This window comes from Neovison vison, chromosome 13 (assembly GCF_020171115.1).
Source record: "Neovison vison isolate M4711 chromosome 13, ASM_NN_V1, whole genome shotgun sequence".
NCBI lineage: Eukaryota > Metazoa > Chordata > Mammalia > Carnivora > Mustelidae > Neogale > Neogale vison.
In genome coordinates this window covers 148,018,605-148,038,619 of record NC_058103.1, presented here as the reverse complement: position 1 = coordinate 148,038,619, position 20,015 = coordinate 148,018,605, and the positions used below count along the sequence as shown (strand labels likewise).

Genomic DNA, 20,015 nt, shown 5'->3' with positions numbered 1-20,015 from the left:
TCGTTGTACAGAGATAAAGCGGTTGGAAAATAAATACTAGTCATTAGTCAAGCCCGTGAGGATTAGGCTGTAGTTTCTACACGGGTGGGGAGCTTATCTGTGTAAGTCCATCAGCAGAAAGGTCACTCCCGAGAACGTGTACATAAGCACTTGTTACAGCGAAAGCATTTGCTGATGATGACAAGTGATAAGATAGCACACCCACTAAAAACATCTTCAGAAACGGAGAGAGCAGAAGATATTGGGCCCTGAGGGAACCATGTTTTCTGGCATGGCCCCCCCAAACTGACGGTCAACGGCAAAATCAACCCCCAAGGTAAATGAAAACTCACGGGCACCCTACCCCCCCACTTCAGAACGTCCCGTACAGATGTCTTGTGCAGGATTCTCCCTGGGGTGACGAGGCACAGACCGGCTCCAAGGAGAACCTGGCACTCCGGGGGAGGGTGGGGGGGCACCCAGCCACAGGAGAGGTAGGAAAATAGGTGTCCTGATGGCTGCAAAGTGTTGACAGGCCGGGAGGCGGCCAAAGCGGCCGGGCCAGGGAGGCAGTATGGGGTGGGGGGTGCTGTGGACTTTGGAACCAGACGGACCTGACATGGCACCAGCACGTAGAGGCGGCCCAGCAGGTTCTCTGACCCCTCTGAGCCTCTGTTCTTGTCCGTGCATAGAGGTGGGTTAACTGGGAGGTCCTTGTGATTACAAAAATCAGCGGGGATGGGGGCCACATCACCACTGCTGCAGCAGCGTGCACCGGCCCCCTGCATGCCAGCGACAGGGGGAGGTGCCCCTCACCCCCCACCCCTGCACCCTAAAGGCAAGAATCCATCCCACATGTATAGTGCCTGCACGCTCACCATCTCATGAAGCCCGGGAAGCGAGCTGGACGGGAATTACCAGGACGATTCAGCAGTGGGGCGGGGCGGGGGTGCTGAAGGGAGAGGGTTTCCTAAGAGTCAGTTTAGGGCAGAATCCAGGTTGTGCCCCAGGTCTCCTGGTGAGTAGCCTGGCATTCTTTCCACCCCGCATCATCCCCAGGAAGGAGGGTGGATGGGGTCAGGCGAGGCAGAGAAGCCTGCAGCTCGCTACCCTGCCCCCACTACAGCTACCACTGCCTGGGGGCAGGAAGAGATCCACAATCCATCTCAAGCCCTTCTCAGAGCCTCCTCGGTAGTGTTCCCACAAACGGACCGTGGGGTGTGGGGTGGGCACCTGCAGTGGAGTTAGGAAAGGGACGACAGACAGCCAAGATGGGGTGAGCTCAGGCCTTGCAGGCGGCCTCACTCCCGGCTTGGGAAAGAGGGACATGGTGGCCGTGCCAAGCGTAGCAATCCTTAAACAGCACAGCCTCTCCAACGCGGAGGCGAGCACTAACCGTCCCAGGGTCATGAGCATTTCCACTAAAAATCTGGCATTGGACAGAAAAAGAAAATGCACTTTTTTTTCTATTGTGAAAAGGTCAGACGTATTTATCCGACTTAACAATTTACGACTGACACTCAATGCCTTCCTTGAAAGAGCACCTCTAAGAACTCGGCTAGTCCCCACTTCCCTTTGCTGTCCTAGACCTGCCGGGCCCGGCCGCACCCCCAGCCGCACGGCAGCAGCTTGGGCCGGGGGTCAGAGGACACCTCCACGTGGCCTGCCCCCGGGGCTTGGTTGGGCCCAAATTCCCCAAATTCGGACCAGCCTGCCCTGTCTAGTCCCGATGCTGCCGCCCGAGAGTGCCCCGTGGCAGCGGCAACACCAGGACCTCTTGAACACTGCGAGGTAACCCTGGAATTCCTCCCCTCTATCCCTCTCCCCACCGCCACCTTAGTAAAGGCGTCTCTCAGGAGGAAAATCCATTTGTAGGAAAGATGGGGGTACCCAGAACATTCCAATAGGCCCTGAGGCCAATGCTGCTAGCCCCGTGGAGGTCTCGCGGGGGCCCCTTGGCCAGTATTAAGACCCCCCGCTTGTGTCCTTAGAAAGTCTCTCCGGGACCACGTACCGAGCTTCCTAACCTCAGCTCCAGAATCCAGACAGGACCGTCCTCGGACAGCAGGCACGCTGCTCTCCCTCGGAGATGGGACCGGGAGGGAGTCTAAGACAGACTGAAGTGGAGCGGGGCAGGGCCAGGCTCACTTGAAGAGGAATACAAGAGCCTACCCGCGTGGTAAGAAGATTTTTTATTTGAAATATAGTCTGAGCAACATGAGTGTAGCCGAGAGGAGGAGGGGCTGGCCTGGGGCGGCAGCCTCTCTAATGGCACAGGAGCAAGAGTACAAATATTCCAACGTCTGTGTGCCCCCAACCCCGCAGGTCAGGAAGGGCAGAACCGCGGCCGAGCCAGGACGCACAGCTCCCTCCGACGGGGTCTGCCGCCTTGGCCCCGCCACCTGCTCTCCCGAGTTCCAAGCAGGCGCCCTGCGGGACTTCTTCCCACCCACACAGACGGGAGGAGCCGGTGACAATTCCTTCTCCAGGACGACTTTGGAGGGGAAAGAATCAGAGAAGGCAGGAAGGAGGGGCAACGATCGAGGGCCCTCACCGAGCCAGCCTGGGCGAGCTCTCCAAGGGGGGGCCAGCACCCGCATCCCTTCTCAGGCTCTGCAGGCAGGGAGGAGGGCTCCGAGCAGAGCCCCGGCTGAAGGCAGCGCGCGGGAGCCTCCCAGAAGAGCACAGTGCTGAGGGGTTTCAAGCCGAGTTGACAGCGTTGGGGCTGGGCCACGTAAGCAGCCTGGGGTTGGAAGGACACAGACAAGGGTTGGGGTACCAAGAAGCAGCACAAAGCCATAAATAACAGAAGCAGATTCGGAGCTGGGAGGGTCCTGGGTGACTGCACATTTCCCGGGGCTGGAGACGCCCAGCCCCCCGCAGCTCGGGGCAGACACGGCTCCAGGGCACGGCCGGCCACACTCACACTGGGGCAGAGCCTTCTCTCCCCCACTGTCCACCCGGCAGACGGGGCGCGCCGGGGCGGCACCCCGGCCGCACGCAGCACAGAGCCTCCGGTCACACCTGAGGGGACGGAGCGGGGCTGTCCTGGTCCTGAGAGGCCTGTGCTGGACTCTGAGCATCTGGGGCACCGTCCTCCTCGGAAGCCGGGCCTCGCGATCTCGCCTCTGGGTCGCCCAGCAAAGGCTCTCCGGCACATTCTTCCAGTCCGTTCTCCCTGGTCTCCATGGACACCTCCTCCCCGGAGCCCTCCTCGGGCTCCGCCGCCTCCTCCTCCTCCTGGTCTCTCACCTTGTGGACGATGAAGAGGTGGCGGCTGAGGGAGCTGGCCGAGGTGTAGCACAGGCCGCAGAGGAGACACTGAGCCGTGGAGCTGTCCGCCTGGTGCTGAGGTATGTGGCTCTGGAACTCGAGCCCCGAGTCCGTGGCAAAGCTACATTTCGCACACTGGAACAGGGACTTGTGCCTTTTGGTGGAAGAGACGGCCGCGCCATTGCCGGTGCCCGGAGCGTCCCCGGCTCCGCTGCCTGGTCTTTTCAGATGGCTCACCTACAAGGGGACATGGCATGAGCGGTGTCGGGCGCAGCCCGTGCCCAGCGGGAGCCCCTCACCCAAACGCTGCCGCCCGTGGACTCCCAGGAGCCCCGCCCCAGCCAGGCTCGCCCCAGCCCCAAACCGTGAGTTTAGATTTGGTTTCTTTCAGGTTTTTGGGTTTGCTTTTGCTTTGTCTCATGTAACATATGCGTGTGGCACCACATTCCAAGGATGTGGGACGGGCAGGAGAAGTTCCTCTTGGCCAGCTCTCCCTGGACCTGCCACCAGAGAAGGCCACATGGCCTGGGTTCTGCGGCTCCCCGAGAGACCATCTGTGCACCCACAAAGGGAAAGCTGTTGCCTTTTACAAAACGAGACCAGGCACACTTTGCTTCAGCGTACTTTTCCTACTTCAGGACATGGGCTGGCCGCTGTGTCCAGCAGGGCCCCTACCTAGCACCGGCGGGGCGAACGGTCCCCTCCCACAACATGGAGCTGTGCTCCTGCGTTGTTGCACGGCACATGGCCCTGCGGTGCGGGGCGCGGACCCCTTCAGGCCCGAGGCCAAGGGCGTCGGACAGAACAATCCCGGGGACAGAACCACTGGATCAAAGGGCATGTGCATTTGGAGGGTGGGGGTGTGCATGTCAACCGCAGACAGACGTCCCCAAAACGTCAGCGGACACCCCACCTGCCGCGTGTGAAAAGCCTTCGGCTGACCAATGCCCTTCTCCAAGCAGCCGGGAAGAAACGCCCTGCAACCCCGGGCAGCTCTCCGAGTTTCCAGACATGCCCGACCCTCTGAGGAGCAGCCCTCCCTGCCCCGGCGTGGGAAGAGCGAGCCGTGAGGAGGGGAAAGCATGTTGCTCCTCAGGTTCACCAGCAACGGGACGAGGGCACAGAACAGTGCTCGTGTCGCACAGCAAGGGTCCAGGATCCCAGGAGTCTCCTTTTGACTCCTCCCGTAATGTGTGTGTGTGTGTGTGTGTGTGTGTGAAAGAGACACATATGTGCACACGCGCACACACTCGGGAGCCCTGCCACCCTCGGCCCTGCACCCCTCACCCCCCCCAGTCCTCCCGGCACTAGAGGGGCGGCAGCGGCTTGACACGGCACCTGTGGGTCCGCTCCAGTGTCCACCAGGCACAGGAAAGCCACAGGCGCAAAAGGCTAATGGCTGCTCCCAGGTCTGTGTCCCTGTCCTTCACCTGCGTGCGGTCCCGCACGGGACTAGAGAATGAGCCGCGGGGAGGGACGCTGCTGCTGCTGCTGCTGCTGCTCCATGGCCGCTGTCACACATGGGCCCCTGCAGCCGGCTCGACACGCTCCCGGAGCAAGTCACTCCCAGGGGCAGGGGCCCCACGCTCACCTGAGGGGAATGTCCACCCGGAGGTCTGACTTTGGACGTCTGGCTCAAATCAGGGTTTCTGATACCATGCATAAGGCTGATGTGGCTCTCCAGGAGGGAGGGCCGAGGAAAGCTCGGGCTGTCCTCTGCGCAGTACCTGCGGGAGCATAGCCGGAAGACAGGGTCTAAGGTGACAGGCCCCAGGGAGCCTGGCGGGGCCGCGCACACTGGCAGGGAGGTGAGGCGCACGCTGCTTCTGGCTCCTGGGGAGAGAGCTGGCTGGGAGTCACCAGGTGGCCGGGTAGTGCCGGGCACTCCCCAGAGACACGAAGCCGGCAAGCCGGCCAAGGTGGCGGACAACAGCAAGTCAGAATGCTCGTCCCGGCCCGGAGCTCTGATCTCTCTCCACGCCCTGCCATCACTGCCCAGAGGTCCCAAGGCTGGGCCAGTGGTCAGCAAGGAGGAGGCCACACGGGGCACATGGTCCCATCACCGTCACGCCTCCTAAGGCTCAGGGCCGGTCATGCTGACTGGCAGTGTAGACCGGAGTGAGGGAGCTGGGAAGGGGAAGGCTCCAGGGCCACCCGCGGCTAGAAGCTGGTCCCCGACCAGCCCGGCCTCCCGACGGAGCCGCCGTATCTTTCCAGGAGAAAGCTGCTTCTCTCCTGCTTCGGCCCCCGCCCCCCGATCTCACAGCAGAGAAGAGCCCCAGCAGCGCCGGCCACAGTCCTTTGGAGCCTCAGGCCTCCCCGCCCGCACGGCCAGCACTCACCCGCAAGCATAGACCTTCTTCACTGTGTCGTGGCTGTTGCGGACGTGTTTGCGCAGGCTGTTCGGGGTGTGGAAGGACTGCCCACACTGCCGACACGGGTACCGCTTCAGCGCCTGCGGGAGGCGACAGGACGCAAAGCATCAGCACTCTAGGCCCGCTCCGGGGGTTTCTGTACGCGGGCGGTACAGGCAGAAAGACCTCGTGGGACCCACCCTGCCCAAAGCCCGGGCACCCGAAGGGGTCCGCCACATAAGGGGGCTCTGACCCCACAGGACGGAAGTCCAGGACTCGGCACTGCCCGGGACCAGGCGCCGACACTTACCCGGCCGTGGCTCTTCTTCATGTGGGACACGTAATTCTCCCGATCAGGAACCCACTCCTGGCACTCCTGGCACGTCCAGCCGGTGTTCCTCAGCCGGGGCCTGGCCTCGGCCCTGCGATGGGCCTCAGGCCTGCCCCAGCGGCTCGAAGGCAGGGAGCTGCCCCGAGCAGCCACGGTCGTGGCTGGGGGCTCGGTGGGAACTCGAGAGCCGGGCCGGCTTGAGGACGCGTCCGATGAAGACTGGAGGCTTGACAGCTCGTCCACGTTCCGGGGAACACCGTGGGTGCTCTGGGGATGGGGAGAGCGATTACTGACTGGGTAAGGGGAAAGAGGCACAGAGTCAGACCCCCGGCCTGAGGCGCGTGCCCTCCTCCCCAGCCTCCTTCCGCGGGGCACCCCACCTTGACGTGCTGCATCAACTCTGGCTTCTGCAGGAACAGAAGTGGGCACTCGGGGCACTTGAAGACGCCCACCTGCGTCTTGCTGGCGTTCTGGTAAAAATGCTGCTGAATGTGCCTCTTCTTGTTGAAGATCATTTCACAGGAGCACTTATAAATGAGCCTGGAGAGACGAGGCCCAGGGAGTGAGGGGGCCGGGCTCTGGCCACGGAACCTTCACCCCATCTCCATTCTCTGTACCAGGGTCAGGTTTGGGAAAGCACTGCTCTGAGCCGACGTGGCTACTCCCCTGCTTGGGGACGCCTGCAGTGAGCCCCGGGCAGCCCCAGCGCCAGCCCCAGCTCCCTGGTCCATCCTAACACCTTCCCCAGAGCGCCCCGGCCACTCGGCCCCGCGCCACAGGCCTGCCGGCCCCGCGCCACACTCACTGGGAGGGTCTGTGAGGCTGGGTGGGGTGCTGGGCGGCGCTGTGGTCCGCGGTGCTGCTGGCAGTCTTGAAGGCCATGGGGCAGAACGCACACTTGTGGAAAACCTGGCAGTGTCGCTCCTGGATGTGGCTTTTCAGCAAGGCCAAGGTCAGGTGGACGACCCCACAGTGCACGCACCTGGACAGGGTGGTGGGGGTGTGGGAGGCGCATGAGATCCAGAAGTTGTGCTGGGGGAGGAGGACGGAGGGCAGGAGCAGAGCCATCTCGGGGGTCCCCCACCCCCTCCACCCTTCACACGTGCACGCTGAGAGCCTGTCTGCTGCCACCACACCCACGGCTATGCTGGCGGGAACGGAGAGGGAGGGGAATGGTCCCAAGATGATATAAACCAAATCCTTTGAAGCACAACACCACCACAGGGGTGCAGGAGGCCACAGGAGCCTGGGCCTTCCCACTGGCTGCTACCCAGTGAGCGGGGACGGCCGCTTCACGCAAAGTGTGACTGGGAGACGCCAGGCTGGCCCGAGCCACAAGCACAGGAAAACACGCAGCCTCAAAGCCCAGGACGGAATCCTCTGGGGCGGAACAGTCCAGGGGAACCTGTGCTGACCGCAGGAATGTTCCACACTGTACTGGCCATGTGGCTACGGAGATTTAAATTAATAAAATAAAACACAGCGGCCGGTCACGCTGGCCACATGTCAAGCTCAACAGTCAGGCACGGCCAGTACAGCTGCAGACCATGGGGCTCCAAAGGCCCAGGCTGTGCTTTCCAAACACCGTTTAGCAAATACACTGTTTGGATCATGCATGAACTATATCAAAGCACTTGTTTCTGAAACCGAGGCCGGACTCTTCTGCCAACTTCACAACCTCCCTCTCTAACTGGCCTTTCCCTTCCGCAGTCCCACAAGCCTGTGACCAACATGCCATTCTCCATCCACTCCAGGCCCTAGACCCTCTCGCCCGCTCCTTCTTTCCTCCTGCCCACACACAGAGAGCCCCATCTCCCCCACATGAGGAAACTGCGTCCCTGAGCCCAGCCACTCCCCTCGAGGTAACTGGGAGCCTCCCCCTTGTTGCAGTATTGCCTGACCCCATAACCCCAACATCCCAGTAAGACTGAGAAGAGAGGCTGTTGCATTACTGAAGAAAAGGACATGCCTTCACTTACAGACCCTCTGACTCCCAAATACAACCCTTCCATTCACTCCCCAAGCCTGAGCTCCAACATCACAGGCTGGAGCACAGGTGATATTGTGCACCAACATCACCACAGAATCCCGCCTGGTCCTTTTTGTTTTTCCTCCTTTTCTGTGTATCTGGGGGGTGGGGGTGGGGCGACACAGGGAACCCCCTTTGCAAATTTAATTAGCTATGAGGAGCAGCCTGCAGAACCAGAAAGCTGCGTGCAACGACCTCTGATGTGCGCTCATCACTAAACTTGGACGTGCTTTAGAGTTTCCACACGAGCTACTTAATCATATTTTCTTTTCTCTCCCCTAAACAAAATAGCGACCAACTTCTAGCACACAAAAGTACTTCCACACCACAAGTATCATGGGGAGAAAAGAAAATCCACATATTTCCAAATTCATCCGAAGTGGCCAAGTAGACCTGATACGCGTAAGGAAGCTTAAGTGGCCTTCCTTGTACAAGTTGACCAGACATCAGCAGGGGCAGTATAAACACGTGCTTCAGAAATGCGGCTAAAAGCCCCTTCTATGTACTGAAGAGACACTCTGCAAAGAAGCCTCATGGAAAGTAAGAACTCTGGGAGTGAAAGAACCCACACCGTGTCAGTGAAAGACCAAGTCAAGTACGGTTTACGAATTGATGAAAAAGTGGGAAGAGAAATCTGACCACAAGACAGAACTCTTTACACCAATTTTTTAAAGAGAAGATACACATTTACAGAATCATATACCATGAAATATGTAAAGTTTTAGAAAAGACAAAGAGGAGTAAAATACTTGATTGTCCTAATAATCACGAATAATTTTAAAAAATGGCAGATCATTAAGAATAGTTCAAACTTGCTCCTTTATGACATCACTGGCCACTCCCCAAATTTTCACCAAAGAGCAGAAAAATTTACACAATTCTAAACTGTATATATAACATATATATACATTTTACATGAAGTACCTACACATAAAACACTTAAAATGTACTCTGACAATGTCTTCAAGAAAAGCAAAAACAACACAAAACAAAGTAAGATTGTAAGACTCTGTAGTAGAACTCAATAATAAATGGAGCACAGGAACACTGAGAATTCACTGAAACGTAACACCCACAGAACAGGAGGAGATATTTGCACGTCATGTATCTGACAAGGGACTTACATCCAGAATGGACAAAGAACTCTTACAACTCAATAGTAAGTTAATAAATAACCCAATTAAAAACCAGGCAAATAGACATTTCTCCAAAGAAAATACCGAACAGAAAAGATACTCAGCGCAGGGAGCCACTGGGAAAATGTAAATCAAAACCCTAACCAGACACCACTTCACAGCCACAGGGATGGCCGTCAGCAGCAGTCAGATGGACGATGCCAGCAAGGATGCAGAGAAATCACCAATCTCATCTGCAGGCTGGCAGGGAGACAGAAACGGTACAACCACTGCTGAAAACAGTCTGGCAGCTCCTCAAAAAGTTAAACAGAGTTACCAGGTAGTCCCGCTCTTCGACTCCCAAGTGTCGACCCAAAAGAACGGAAAATTTGCGTCCACACCACAACTGACACATCAGTGTTCGTCAGGGCATTACTCATAACGGCCGAAAGGTGGAACCCCAAGTTTTTATCAGCTGCTAAAGGGATGCGTGAACTGTGGCATCTACAGACAGGGGAGCATCACTCCGCCGCAACAAAGGAGCGACCTCTTGACATACTACAAGAGGGGTGAATCTTGGCTAAAACTACAGATCCTATGATTCCTTTTCTGTGAAATGTCCAAAAGAAACAAATATATGAAGCAGAAAATAAAGTAGTGATAGCTGAGGGAGGGAGAAATGGAAGGGTTATAAAACAGAGTTTCTTCTGGAATGAAGAGAATGTTCTAAAACTGGTTGTGATAACTGAACAACTCTAAATACACTGAAAACCATGTACACATTACGTGGGTGAATGTGTGCTGTGTGTCTAAATAAAAGTGATACAAAAAATACATGCTAATAGCGAAGCTCTTAAGCACGACGGAGACTATACACTTGTGCATACACCTCCTGAGTTCAACCACGGGCCTCTGAAGGCTGGAATGCCAACAGCCCCAGTAAGCACCCCCCAGCTGAATCACGTTACTCTTTTGTCGGACATTCCATACAAAAAGGCCTGACAGGGGCATCTGGGTGGCTCAATCGGTTAGGTGTCCAACAGGGTACTGGGATCGAGCCCCGAATCCAGCTCCCCACTTAGGGGTAATCTGCTTCTCCCTCTCCCTCTGCCCCTCCCCTGCTCCCTCTGTCTCTCTCTCAAATAAATAAACATTTAAAAAAAAAAAAGAAAGAAAAAAAGCCTTGAAAAACTGAATCGCTTTTGAGACACTGTTTCTTTTTACTCTTGCAGATGAAAATAAAATAAAATACTGAATTAAAAGACCAAAGACCAGGGACGCCTGGGTGGCTCAGTTGGTTAAGCAGCTGCCTTTGGGATCATGATGCTGGGTCATGATCCCAGCGTCCTGGGATCGAGTTCCACATCAGGCTCCTTGCTCAGCAGAGAGTCTGCTTCTCCCTCCGCCTCTGTCTGCCTGCGCTTGCTCGCGCTCTCTCTCTGACAAATTAAAAAAAAAAAAAAGACCAAAGACCAGGGCACCTGGGTGGCTCAGTCTGTTAAGCCTCTGCCTTCAGCTCAGGTCATGATCCCAGGGTCCTGGGATTGAGCCCCGCATCAGGCTCCCTGCTCAGACTGCTTCTCCCTCTCCTGTCTCCCCTGTTCATGATCTATCTCTCTCGTGACCTATCTCTCTATCTGTATCATTGAAAACTTCTTGGATTCAAAATCCAAAGATAAAAATTTAAGTACTGCTTGCATTTTTAGTGGATTGGACTTGATCTTGAAACCAGCAGCAAATGCTTAAGTCACAGTTGGAAAGGTACTTTCAAATGTTATGCAATACTGTAAAAACACACTTTCAGGTGTTTGGTTTAAAAAATGTGGCCTGGCGGGGGGCACCCAGCTGGCTCGGTCAGTGAAGCCTGTGATTCCTGATCTCAGGGTTGTAGGTTTGAGCTCCACGTTGGGGCCAGAAATGACTTAAATTAAAAAAAAACAACAAAAACACTGGGCTGGGATGCTACCAAGCCACACCCCTCTGCAGCACAGCGGCAAGGGCTCTGAGTAACCCATCTCTGGTGTGTTCTGTTTCTCCTGCACTTTAGGGTCTCCATTTCCCATAACATGCAAAAGAAGCTAGTCTACATTTGGAAGTACTTACACGGGGACAGAAGCCAGGGAGTCCCCAGAGCCCCTCCCCATGCCTCCACCCCATCTGTGAGCCACCATCAAGCTCTGATGCTTCTACTCCCCAAAGCTCTCCCAGATCCACCTTCTCTCCATCCCCGCAGCTGCCAGTGCCCCAGCCAGAGCCACCAGCCTCTCATCTGGACCATCCCACTTGCCTCCCAACCTCTCTCTGGGCTCTCCCCTCTCTGATGCATGTCAGCTTCCCCTCAAGATCTCCTGGAAGCACCGGTCTGCCACACCACTCCCCTGCTCCACTGTCCACAGGAGAAAGTCTGAGTGTCTGCCAAGCACTCCAAGGTCTTGCCTGGGCCTGGCCCTACTGAGGCCCGGGCCTCATTTCCCACCCTACCCCCAGTTCATCTCCCCCCCACCCCAAAATGTTCATCATTCCTGTAACCTTTCGTGTGCTCCAGATCCCTGCCCGTACCCTTGCCAGACATGCTCCCCTCCCTCGCTTGCCGGAAAACCTACTAACTCCTCCGTGAGCATCCCTGACCACCCGTACTGCGGGGCTCCCCACTCGAGTTACTGTCTCCTGGGTGGGTGTGTGACCCACCCCACTGAAGCCCCTGCCGGCGGCAGCTCTGTCCCAACCCCCTCTGTATCCCGAGGGTCCAACACAGCACTATAGGCCGGAATAGGTACTCGAGAAGAACGTTATTCAATGAACTAAATCAATATTTTTTTGTAAATACCAAAGAGAAGAAATTTGGACAAAATTAATTTTCAGGTAACTGAAAATGGTAACGTCAAAACATCAAAAGATGTAGAAACTCCAGAATGTAGTAAGTCAATAAAGGGAGCCTCACCGAGCGGTTGTAAAAGTTAGAGATCAATGTGTTTGGGAGGGCATTTCCCTCCCCGTTTTGATCTTTTTCCTGAAAATGACTTCTTGCCTACGTTTACTTGACAGGTGGAGTAGACTCAGTTTAAAATAGTTTTCTTGGTTTTACTATGAGGCTGATCATTTTTCCATTTCCAGGTTGTGCACTTTTTTTTCACAAACGGACAAAAGTTCTTCAACGTAAAGATACTGAAGGCTTCTGTACCTTGCAGTTCTAGTTGCTAATGGAAACTGAGAACATCCGAAAGTATTGCAATTAGTCAATGTATGATTGTAATGGGACTTCAAATTTAATATGCCAAACACAGTAACTCTGTAAGTAAATTAACTTGACACACTTTTAAAAACCAAACTAATCCCCAAAACCATCCCTTCAAAGGTGCTTTTTCATGTTTAATTCTTTTTAACTCCTTATTCTTACTACCTACTCCCCTTGTTCTCTAAAAATAAAAACACCTAAATACCAACTTACATTCCTGTCTTACTAGGCTGGGGGCCCAGGACTCTTAAGACCAAAGTTCATCCTGAAATGAGCTCAGACCCAGGAAAGGACCGGCCGCTGGGCCAGCCCAGGACAGCACGCCAGGCAGCACCCACCTGTAGCCCACCTTGCGGGCATAGTGCAAGCAATTCTCCTTCACGTGGGTCTGGAAGTAGGCAGAGCGGCAGAGGGCCCCACACTCCGGGCAGCAGTAGGGGGACTTGTGGGCGTGGATCCGCTGGTGGGCGCAGAAGCTGCACTGGTTGGGCAGCAGCATCTGGCACACCTGGCAAGTCTAGGAAGAAACACCAGGAAAGCAGGTCACTCAGGAGCCATGGGGGCTGCAGACTCGCAGCTCGCCAACCACGGCAGCCCGGCTTTCCTCGCACGGGGTCCCACCACCATGTTTTCTTCCAACCCTCCCAGGAAATCTGGCACCCCCAGGCCTCGTTCCAAGTGTTGATACACCCAAGCAAGCTTTGCCTCTCACCTTATTCATCAGAGACAGAACTGACGTTATGTTTCCAGACATCAGTCCTGCTTCTAGGACGGGGAGTGTTCCTTCCCTCAGGCTGAGCAGACCAGCTTTTCCTTTCCAGAGGCCAAAGGCACGTCTTCAAGTGTCAGAGCCCACTACACTGCCAGACCCACTAGGCCCTCTGCTCTCGCTCAGCAGAGGCAGTGCTGGACACCTCTAGTCCCGTGGCTTGGGGACATCCAGAGCAGACCTGATTGGCCCTCAGAAGCCCCCAGGGCAGGAGGGCTGAGTGGTCTTGCCAGTGTCCGTGCCCTCAGCCCTGTTGGGGGTGTCCTGAGCCACTGTCCTGAGCCAGCTGACCACACATGCCCGCAGGAAAGGGTGGAGTAGGCAACAGCTCCTTCGCTCCCAGACTCAGGAGAAAAGCAAGGGGGAGAAGTCCGGCAGCCCGCACTGCTCTGGTGGGCACAGCACAGACAGCCCGGGGGAAGCAGCAGGCCTCAAGGGCGCCTGAGTCAGCGGAGGCCCTTCTGGGTCAAAAGGGGACCACTGTGCTCGCTCTTCACTGTGGGAGCCACTGACCTGGGCCCAGGGGAGGTGCTTAGAGGGACAAGTCATTAAGGAGGATGGGAAGAGCAAAATCCAGAACATGGGGGCCTCTACAGGACACACAGCCCAGTTTTTTCAACAAATAGATTTCAAGGGGAAAACAGAAAAAGGAAACTTACAGATTAAAGGAAGTTTAAGAGAAAGGTTCACATTGCAGTGTACAGCTCTTATTTAGACCCTGATTCAAGCAAGCCAACTCTGCAGAGAGAGACGAGACGCTCAGAGATATCCGAGCACTAACCTGACAATGACTTCAGGACATTTGACACTTGGTATTAAGGTCTGATAATAATAAGAGATTATCATTATTATTAGCTTTGAGATGTCATGATATTATATCCACGTTCTTTGTGAGGGAAACCTCATAGTTTAAAGATACATACAGAACTATTACAGACCCAGTGATGCTGGGATTTGTTTAGAAATAATCCATGAGCAGGAAGGGATGGGTGAGAAAATACATAAAACGAGACGGGCCAGGAGCTGGCGACTATGAAAGACGGTGTGTTCTACCTTTCTGGCCACTTTTACGTACATTTGGGACATTCCATAATAAAAAGCCTTTTTGCCTTTTTGTTGTTTTTGTTTTTAATTCCAACACCTGTCATCAGGTCCAAGGTTTTTTTTTATTTTTTTATTTTTTATTTTTTATTTTTTTTAAGATTTTATTTATTCATTTGACAGAGCGAGATCACAAGCAGGCAGAGAGGCAGGCAGAGAGAGAGGAGGAAGCAGGCTCCCTGCTGAGCAGAGAGCCCGATGTGGGCCTCGATCCCAGGACCCTGAGATCATGACCTGAGCCGAAGGCAGCGGCTTAACCCACTGAGCCACCCAGGCGCCCAGGTCCAAGGTTTCGTTCTTAAGATTTATTTATTTGAGAGGGAGGTAGGGGGAGAAATAAGGGGGGAGAGGCAGAGGGAGAGGGAGAGAGGACGCAGACTCCACACTGCTGCTATGGGTTCAATCCCACGACCCTGAGATCACGACCAGAGCTGAAACCAAGAGTCAGAGGTTACATTACATAAAATTGGGATGCCTCGGTGGCACAGTCGGTTAAGTGCCCATCTCTTGGTTTCAGCCCAACCCTGATTGAAGGGTTGTGAGATCAAGCCCCCCAAAGGGCTCAGAGCTCAGCATGGAGTCTGTTTAAGATTCTCTCTTTCCCTTGCCCTCAGTCCCTCCCCCTAGCACACAGACAGGCATGCACATGCATACATGCTCTCACTCTCTTTCTCCCTCAAATAAATCTTAAAATAAATATAAATAAATAAATATATATTTACATATATAAGATTTATATATATATATATATTTACGTATATATGTAATTAAAGGAGAAAAACAAAAACATTCCCTAAAAATTGAAGAACAGAAACTAAGGCAACAGCATATAGAGTTGGTGACATAACCATATAGAAAAAACACTTGTTCCCAGTGACCTTTAAAATGCAGTATTTTGACTGATACATCCTTAATGTGATCTATTCTAAGACCAGAAAGAACTGCAAATACACCCTCAACTTTATGTAGTTACCTTAGATGTTAAAAATAATTGGTATTAATACTTCAAAATTTGGGCATATATATGTATGTGTGGTGGGAAAATCTTAGGAACCAAGATTTTCAGTATAAAATCAGTTACATAAAAACTCCATAATTTTACATTTGAATACCAGTATAAACTCGTGATTTTTCTTCCCTGTTTTTTTTAAAGTAGGCTCCATGCCTCATGTGGGACTCAAACTCACAACCCCAAGACCAAGAGTCATGTGCTCCACCCCCTTTTTCTTCTTTTTAAGAACGTATATTTCCGAGGCGCCTGGGTGGCTCAGTCAGGGAAGCGTCTGCCTTCGGCTCAGCTCAGGATCTCAGGGTCCTGGGATCGAGCCCCGTGTCATCTCCCTGCTCAGCAAGGCAGCCCACTTCTCTCCCCTTACCCACCCCCCACCCAGCCTGTGCTCTCTCCTGCTCACTCATCCTCTCTCTCAAGTAAAATATATATATATTTAAAGATTTTATCTATCCACTTGAAAGTAAAAGTTTTCTTTTTTTTTTTTTAAATACATATACTTCCTGAGGTGCTGGGCTGCCTCAGTTGGAAGAACATGCAACTCTTGATCTCAAGGTCATGAGTTTTTAATGAGTTTGAGCCCCACGTTGACTGCAGAGATTACGTAAATAAAACTTTTCCAATAAATAAATAAATACAATAAAAACATACACTTCTTAGCTCTGGCCACTGCAAAGATATGCCCAAGCATCCCTGGTACCCAGCATGTGACATCAAATACCATTCCTCACCACAAGACACCTGGCTCTTTGGAAGGATGGGTGATGCCACATTTAGCACAAGAAATGCACCCAGGACACCTTGTTGGGACTGAAAAGTAAGGAAGCTTCTCAGGCTTCATGGGTTCACATGTTCCCAGGACGTAGGAGCCAGCATGATGGGACTCCACGACCGAAGAAAAAACAGCCTGACCATGGAAAAGCACCCGACCCCAACATACCACACACGTGAAACCCAGTGAGTTCATTATAAGAACAACAGAGGAGGCTACCTCACGCCCATTGGGGTGCCTATTGTCGAAGGCAAGCAAACCAACAGACAGACAAAACAGAAAACCACAGGTGTCGGCGAGGATGTGGAGAAATTGGAACCCTCGCACTCTGTTGGCAGGAATGTGAAATGGTGCGGCCACTGTTGCGGGGGAAGGGGGTGGTTCCTCAAAAATTAAAAATAGTTACGATATGATCTAGCCATTGCACTGAGTACGTACCTGGAACAACTGAAAGCAGGACACTGGACACTGTGTTCAAAGCAGCATTACTCAAGCAATCCCCAAGATGCGGAAGCAAGCCTAGCATCCATCCGGAAGCAAGCCTAGCATCCATCCACGGGTGAGTGGATATACAAAATGGGGTATAAACACACAATGGACTATTATTCAGCCTTGAAAAGGAAGGAAGTCCTGTCACATGCCACAGTAGAGGTGAGCCTTGAGGACATTATGCTAAATGCAATTAGCCAGCCACAGAAAAACAAGTACTGTGTGATTCCACTGTGTGAGGCACGTGGAGTCAAATTCATAGAAACAGAAAGCAGGAGGGTGGTTGCCAGGGGCAGGAGGGAGGGGGAGTGGGGAGCTCTTTAATGGGTATAGAGTTTCAGTTTTGCAAGATGAAAAGAGTTCTGGAAATTGCTCAACAGTGTGAATGTACTTAATGCTACTGAACTGTACACTTTAAAAAATGATGAAAATGGTAAACTTTATGCTATATGCATTTTACCAAAATTTTTTAAAAATAATAAAGGACAGACTCTTAGTACACTATTGGAGACTGTCAGGACATCAACTCACTACTGAAAAAACTGGTAACTAAGGAAAATAAATTAAGTATATATCCCATTTTCCAACATAAACTATATTTCAAAGTAACCAAATAGTCCTCATCAAAGATGGAAAGATATTTTACACAAAACTCCAGCTAATAACTGAGAAAGAAATACCAAAATTATAAAACTCCTTTCTTCAACTCATAAAATTACTGACTCAAGGAGCAATTATTAATGAATACTAAAATAATTAGGTAAAAGATAAGGAACTCTACAATGAAGAGATCAGAACATCCCCATCTAAACTCACTGATCTTGTTTAGTATCATTAAAACTGAGACAATCTGGGGTACCGGGGGCGGGGGGGTTCAGTTAAGCAGCTGCCTTCAGCTTGGGTCATGATCCCAGGGTCCTGGGATCAAGCCCCAAGCTGCGGGGGGGGGGGGGAGGCGATGGGGGGGAAGCAGGGCAGGGGGCTCCCTGCTCAGCAAGGAGCCTGCCTCCCCCTCTGCCTGCCACTCCCCCTGCCTGTGTGCTCTTTTTTGCTCTCTGTTAAATAAATCTAAAAAAACAAAAACAAAAAACAAAAAACAAAAAAACAAGACAAGCAAGGACTCTATGCCTCCCTGAAGTCATGAAATATGAAGAAAGTGATATTCCCTCCACAAAACTGCCTATTTCTAGTCTTTATTGCCAATTTCTGGTCAACAGATAAAATACCAGGTACTGAAGAACAAATTAATTGCATAAGGAAGCATCAGTCAAACCCATAATCGTCCTGGAAAATTCTCAGGATGCATGAACCAGTTTCTTCGACAAATCAGTGCTATGTAAAACAAAACAGGGGTCTGGTGGGGTGGAGCGGGAAGTGGTACTGCTCTAGACTGAGAAACTCAAGGGACAAAACAAAGACAAAAACAAATGCTAACATGTGGTCCATATGTGAATCCTAATTCAAAACAAGCCCAACTATAAAAAGATCATTTTTGACATGAAAGGAAAACTTGTATATGGACTTGTATTAGATAACATTAAGGAACTGCTCATTTTGTTGAATGTGACAATGACATCATAGTTAAATAAAAGCTTAAGGCCAAGAAGAAACAGTCTGTGCTGACAACATCCAAATACAGTGCCTGGGAATGCAGGAAGGGCTGCCCTCCAGCCCTGGCAGGGGAGGGTAGCCAGTACAGGGAGGAAGCCAGAAGGCCTGCGTGTGCTCCCCCGCAGTCCCAGCACCTACTAGAGTGAAGCCCAGTCCCACTGCATCCGTCTACCCCCTTCTCCGCACATGGCTGGAAGCCCGGGAACTGTCTCGGGAAACTCAAGCCCACCAGCCAGCAAGGTCAGGTTTGACTCAGACCTCAAACGGTGCCCTTTCCCTGAGACCACATTTATTAGCAGGGGACTTTGTGGGGAATGGTGCTGGGCTGAGGGAAGCCTGCCGGCCTTCCTGGGTCGCCTTTCCCTTTCTTGTCTGGGGGTCCAGCTGGAGGAGAAGATGCACGATGGGAGGGGTGTCAGCCAGAGCCTACACCCAACCTCCGAGGGCTCGGATTTTAGAAGGCAGGTGAGAAATGGTGGAAAAGCACCAAGCATCAGACCTGCTGGCAACGGTTCTGATCACATGACCTAGAAGCAGCAGTCCGCTATGCAGGGACAGCTATGCAGGGACAGCTATGTGGGGACAGCAAGAAAACTGAAGCCGAAGAACAAAGGGCCAGGGTCGCCAACTCCATGACTCATCAGAAGCACAGGGCAAACTGAGGAGAGGGCAAAGGTGGGGGACAGGGAGCCCAGCTATCCCACAGAAGGATCACAGGCCACCAATTCCACCTCATCTCTCCACCCCCACACACCCCAGGCTCCACAGCTCTGCTCTTGAGGTGCACACTGCACTTTCCCGCACCTCCATACCTTGTACCTGGACACCCTCCCCTCCCCCAACTTTTCCTGCACGTCCAACTCAAATGTCCCAGCCGCAAGGCACCTGCCCTCTGCCCTGAGTCACAGTGAGATAGTCCCTCTAAGGCCCTCTGGGCAACCATGTCTACAAGCCTTTTAGCCCCAAACTTCATTGGCCTCACCCTGCAGCAAGTGGGCAGTGAGCCCTGTCCCTGCCCAGCTACGTGGGCCCCGGAGGAGCAGTGTGACTCCCGGAGGCACCCCTGGGTCTGACAAGGGAGCCTCCCTCCGGCCCAAGCACACTGGGAAGACTTGTGCAAGGCTCCTCTGCTGCAGACAGGTACGCAGGCCCCTGCTGAACTAAAGTAAAGAGCCGCTTTGCTTTCCTCCAAGGCCTCCGCAGCCCTGGCTTAGGGAGGTGCAGGGAGGGGCGGGCTTGGCTGGGTCCTGGAGAGAGTCACCTGGAGGAGGAAGCAGAGAGCCTTCTGCAGGCGTGTCTGGAGGCCTACTTTCATGGGACCGGGCCAGTACGGCCAGCCACGACTCCAAGGGTGCCAAAGGGTATTTTCGGCACAGACTGTCTTCAGAAAAACAAAAACCAATCTCATCAGCTGAGCCAAGAACTGGAACAAGCAGATGAGCGCGGCTGCCTTCCTAGAGCGGTGCGAATGCGGACGGAAGAGGGCCCCAAAGCCTGGGCCACAGCCGGTCTGCTCTCCTTCCTCAGCCCTGCCTCGGCCCTCTAGCAGGCTCCCCACGCAGAACAGCTCCGTACGCACCCCGCTCTGAGAGCAGAGACTGAGGAGCAGGGCGGTGATGCCCCACCTCTGTGCACCAAGGTCACCGGGCATGTGCAAAGCCCGGGCTGACACCTCCCAGAGACCAGCCCCAGCTGGACAGGGGCCCCCCGCCCGCCCAGGAGCCTGGGAGCTGAGCCCGACGTGGGGCGTGGCCACAGACCCAGCTGGTGAATGTTCAGTCTCCCCGGAGTTGGGGACAGGACCCTCTCCCCAGTAAATACCAAGCACTCTGCGTTACGGAGGGTCACTAACCATCAAGCCGGCGTCTTCTTCTAAGACTCCTAAGATGCCACCAGTGCCCCCGCCTCAGGGAGCTTTTCTCCATGCCCAATCATGGAGCTCGCGAAA

At 53.3% G+C, this 20,015-nt stretch overlaps 1 protein-coding gene across 3 annotated transcripts in view; it reads right to left on the bottom strand.

The window, feature by feature from the left end:
* Positions 1 to 2,151: 2,151 nt before the first annotated feature.
* Positions 2,152 to 20,015, bottom strand: part of ZNF592 (zinc finger protein 592) — a 48,323-nt gene continuing 30,459 nt past the window's right edge. For all 3 annotated transcript variants that reach the window (XM_044231570.1, XM_044231569.1, XM_044231571.1), the window contains 7 exons: positions 12,655 to 12,833; positions 6,743 to 6,919; positions 6,318 to 6,477; positions 5,917 to 6,204; positions 5,595 to 5,707; positions 4,844 to 4,979; positions 2,152 to 3,489 (listed from right to left, as the gene is read on the bottom strand). In XM_044231570.1, coding sequence (XP_044087505.1) covers positions 2,998 to 3,489; positions 4,844 to 4,979; positions 5,595 to 5,707; positions 5,917 to 6,204; positions 6,318 to 6,477; positions 6,743 to 6,919; positions 12,655 to 12,833 — 1,545 coding nt within the window. In that variant the 3' untranslated portion in view covers positions 2,152 to 2,997. The remainder of the gene's footprint in view (positions 3,490 to 4,843; positions 4,980 to 5,594; positions 5,708 to 5,916; positions 6,205 to 6,317; positions 6,478 to 6,742; positions 6,920 to 12,654; positions 12,834 to 20,015) is intronic.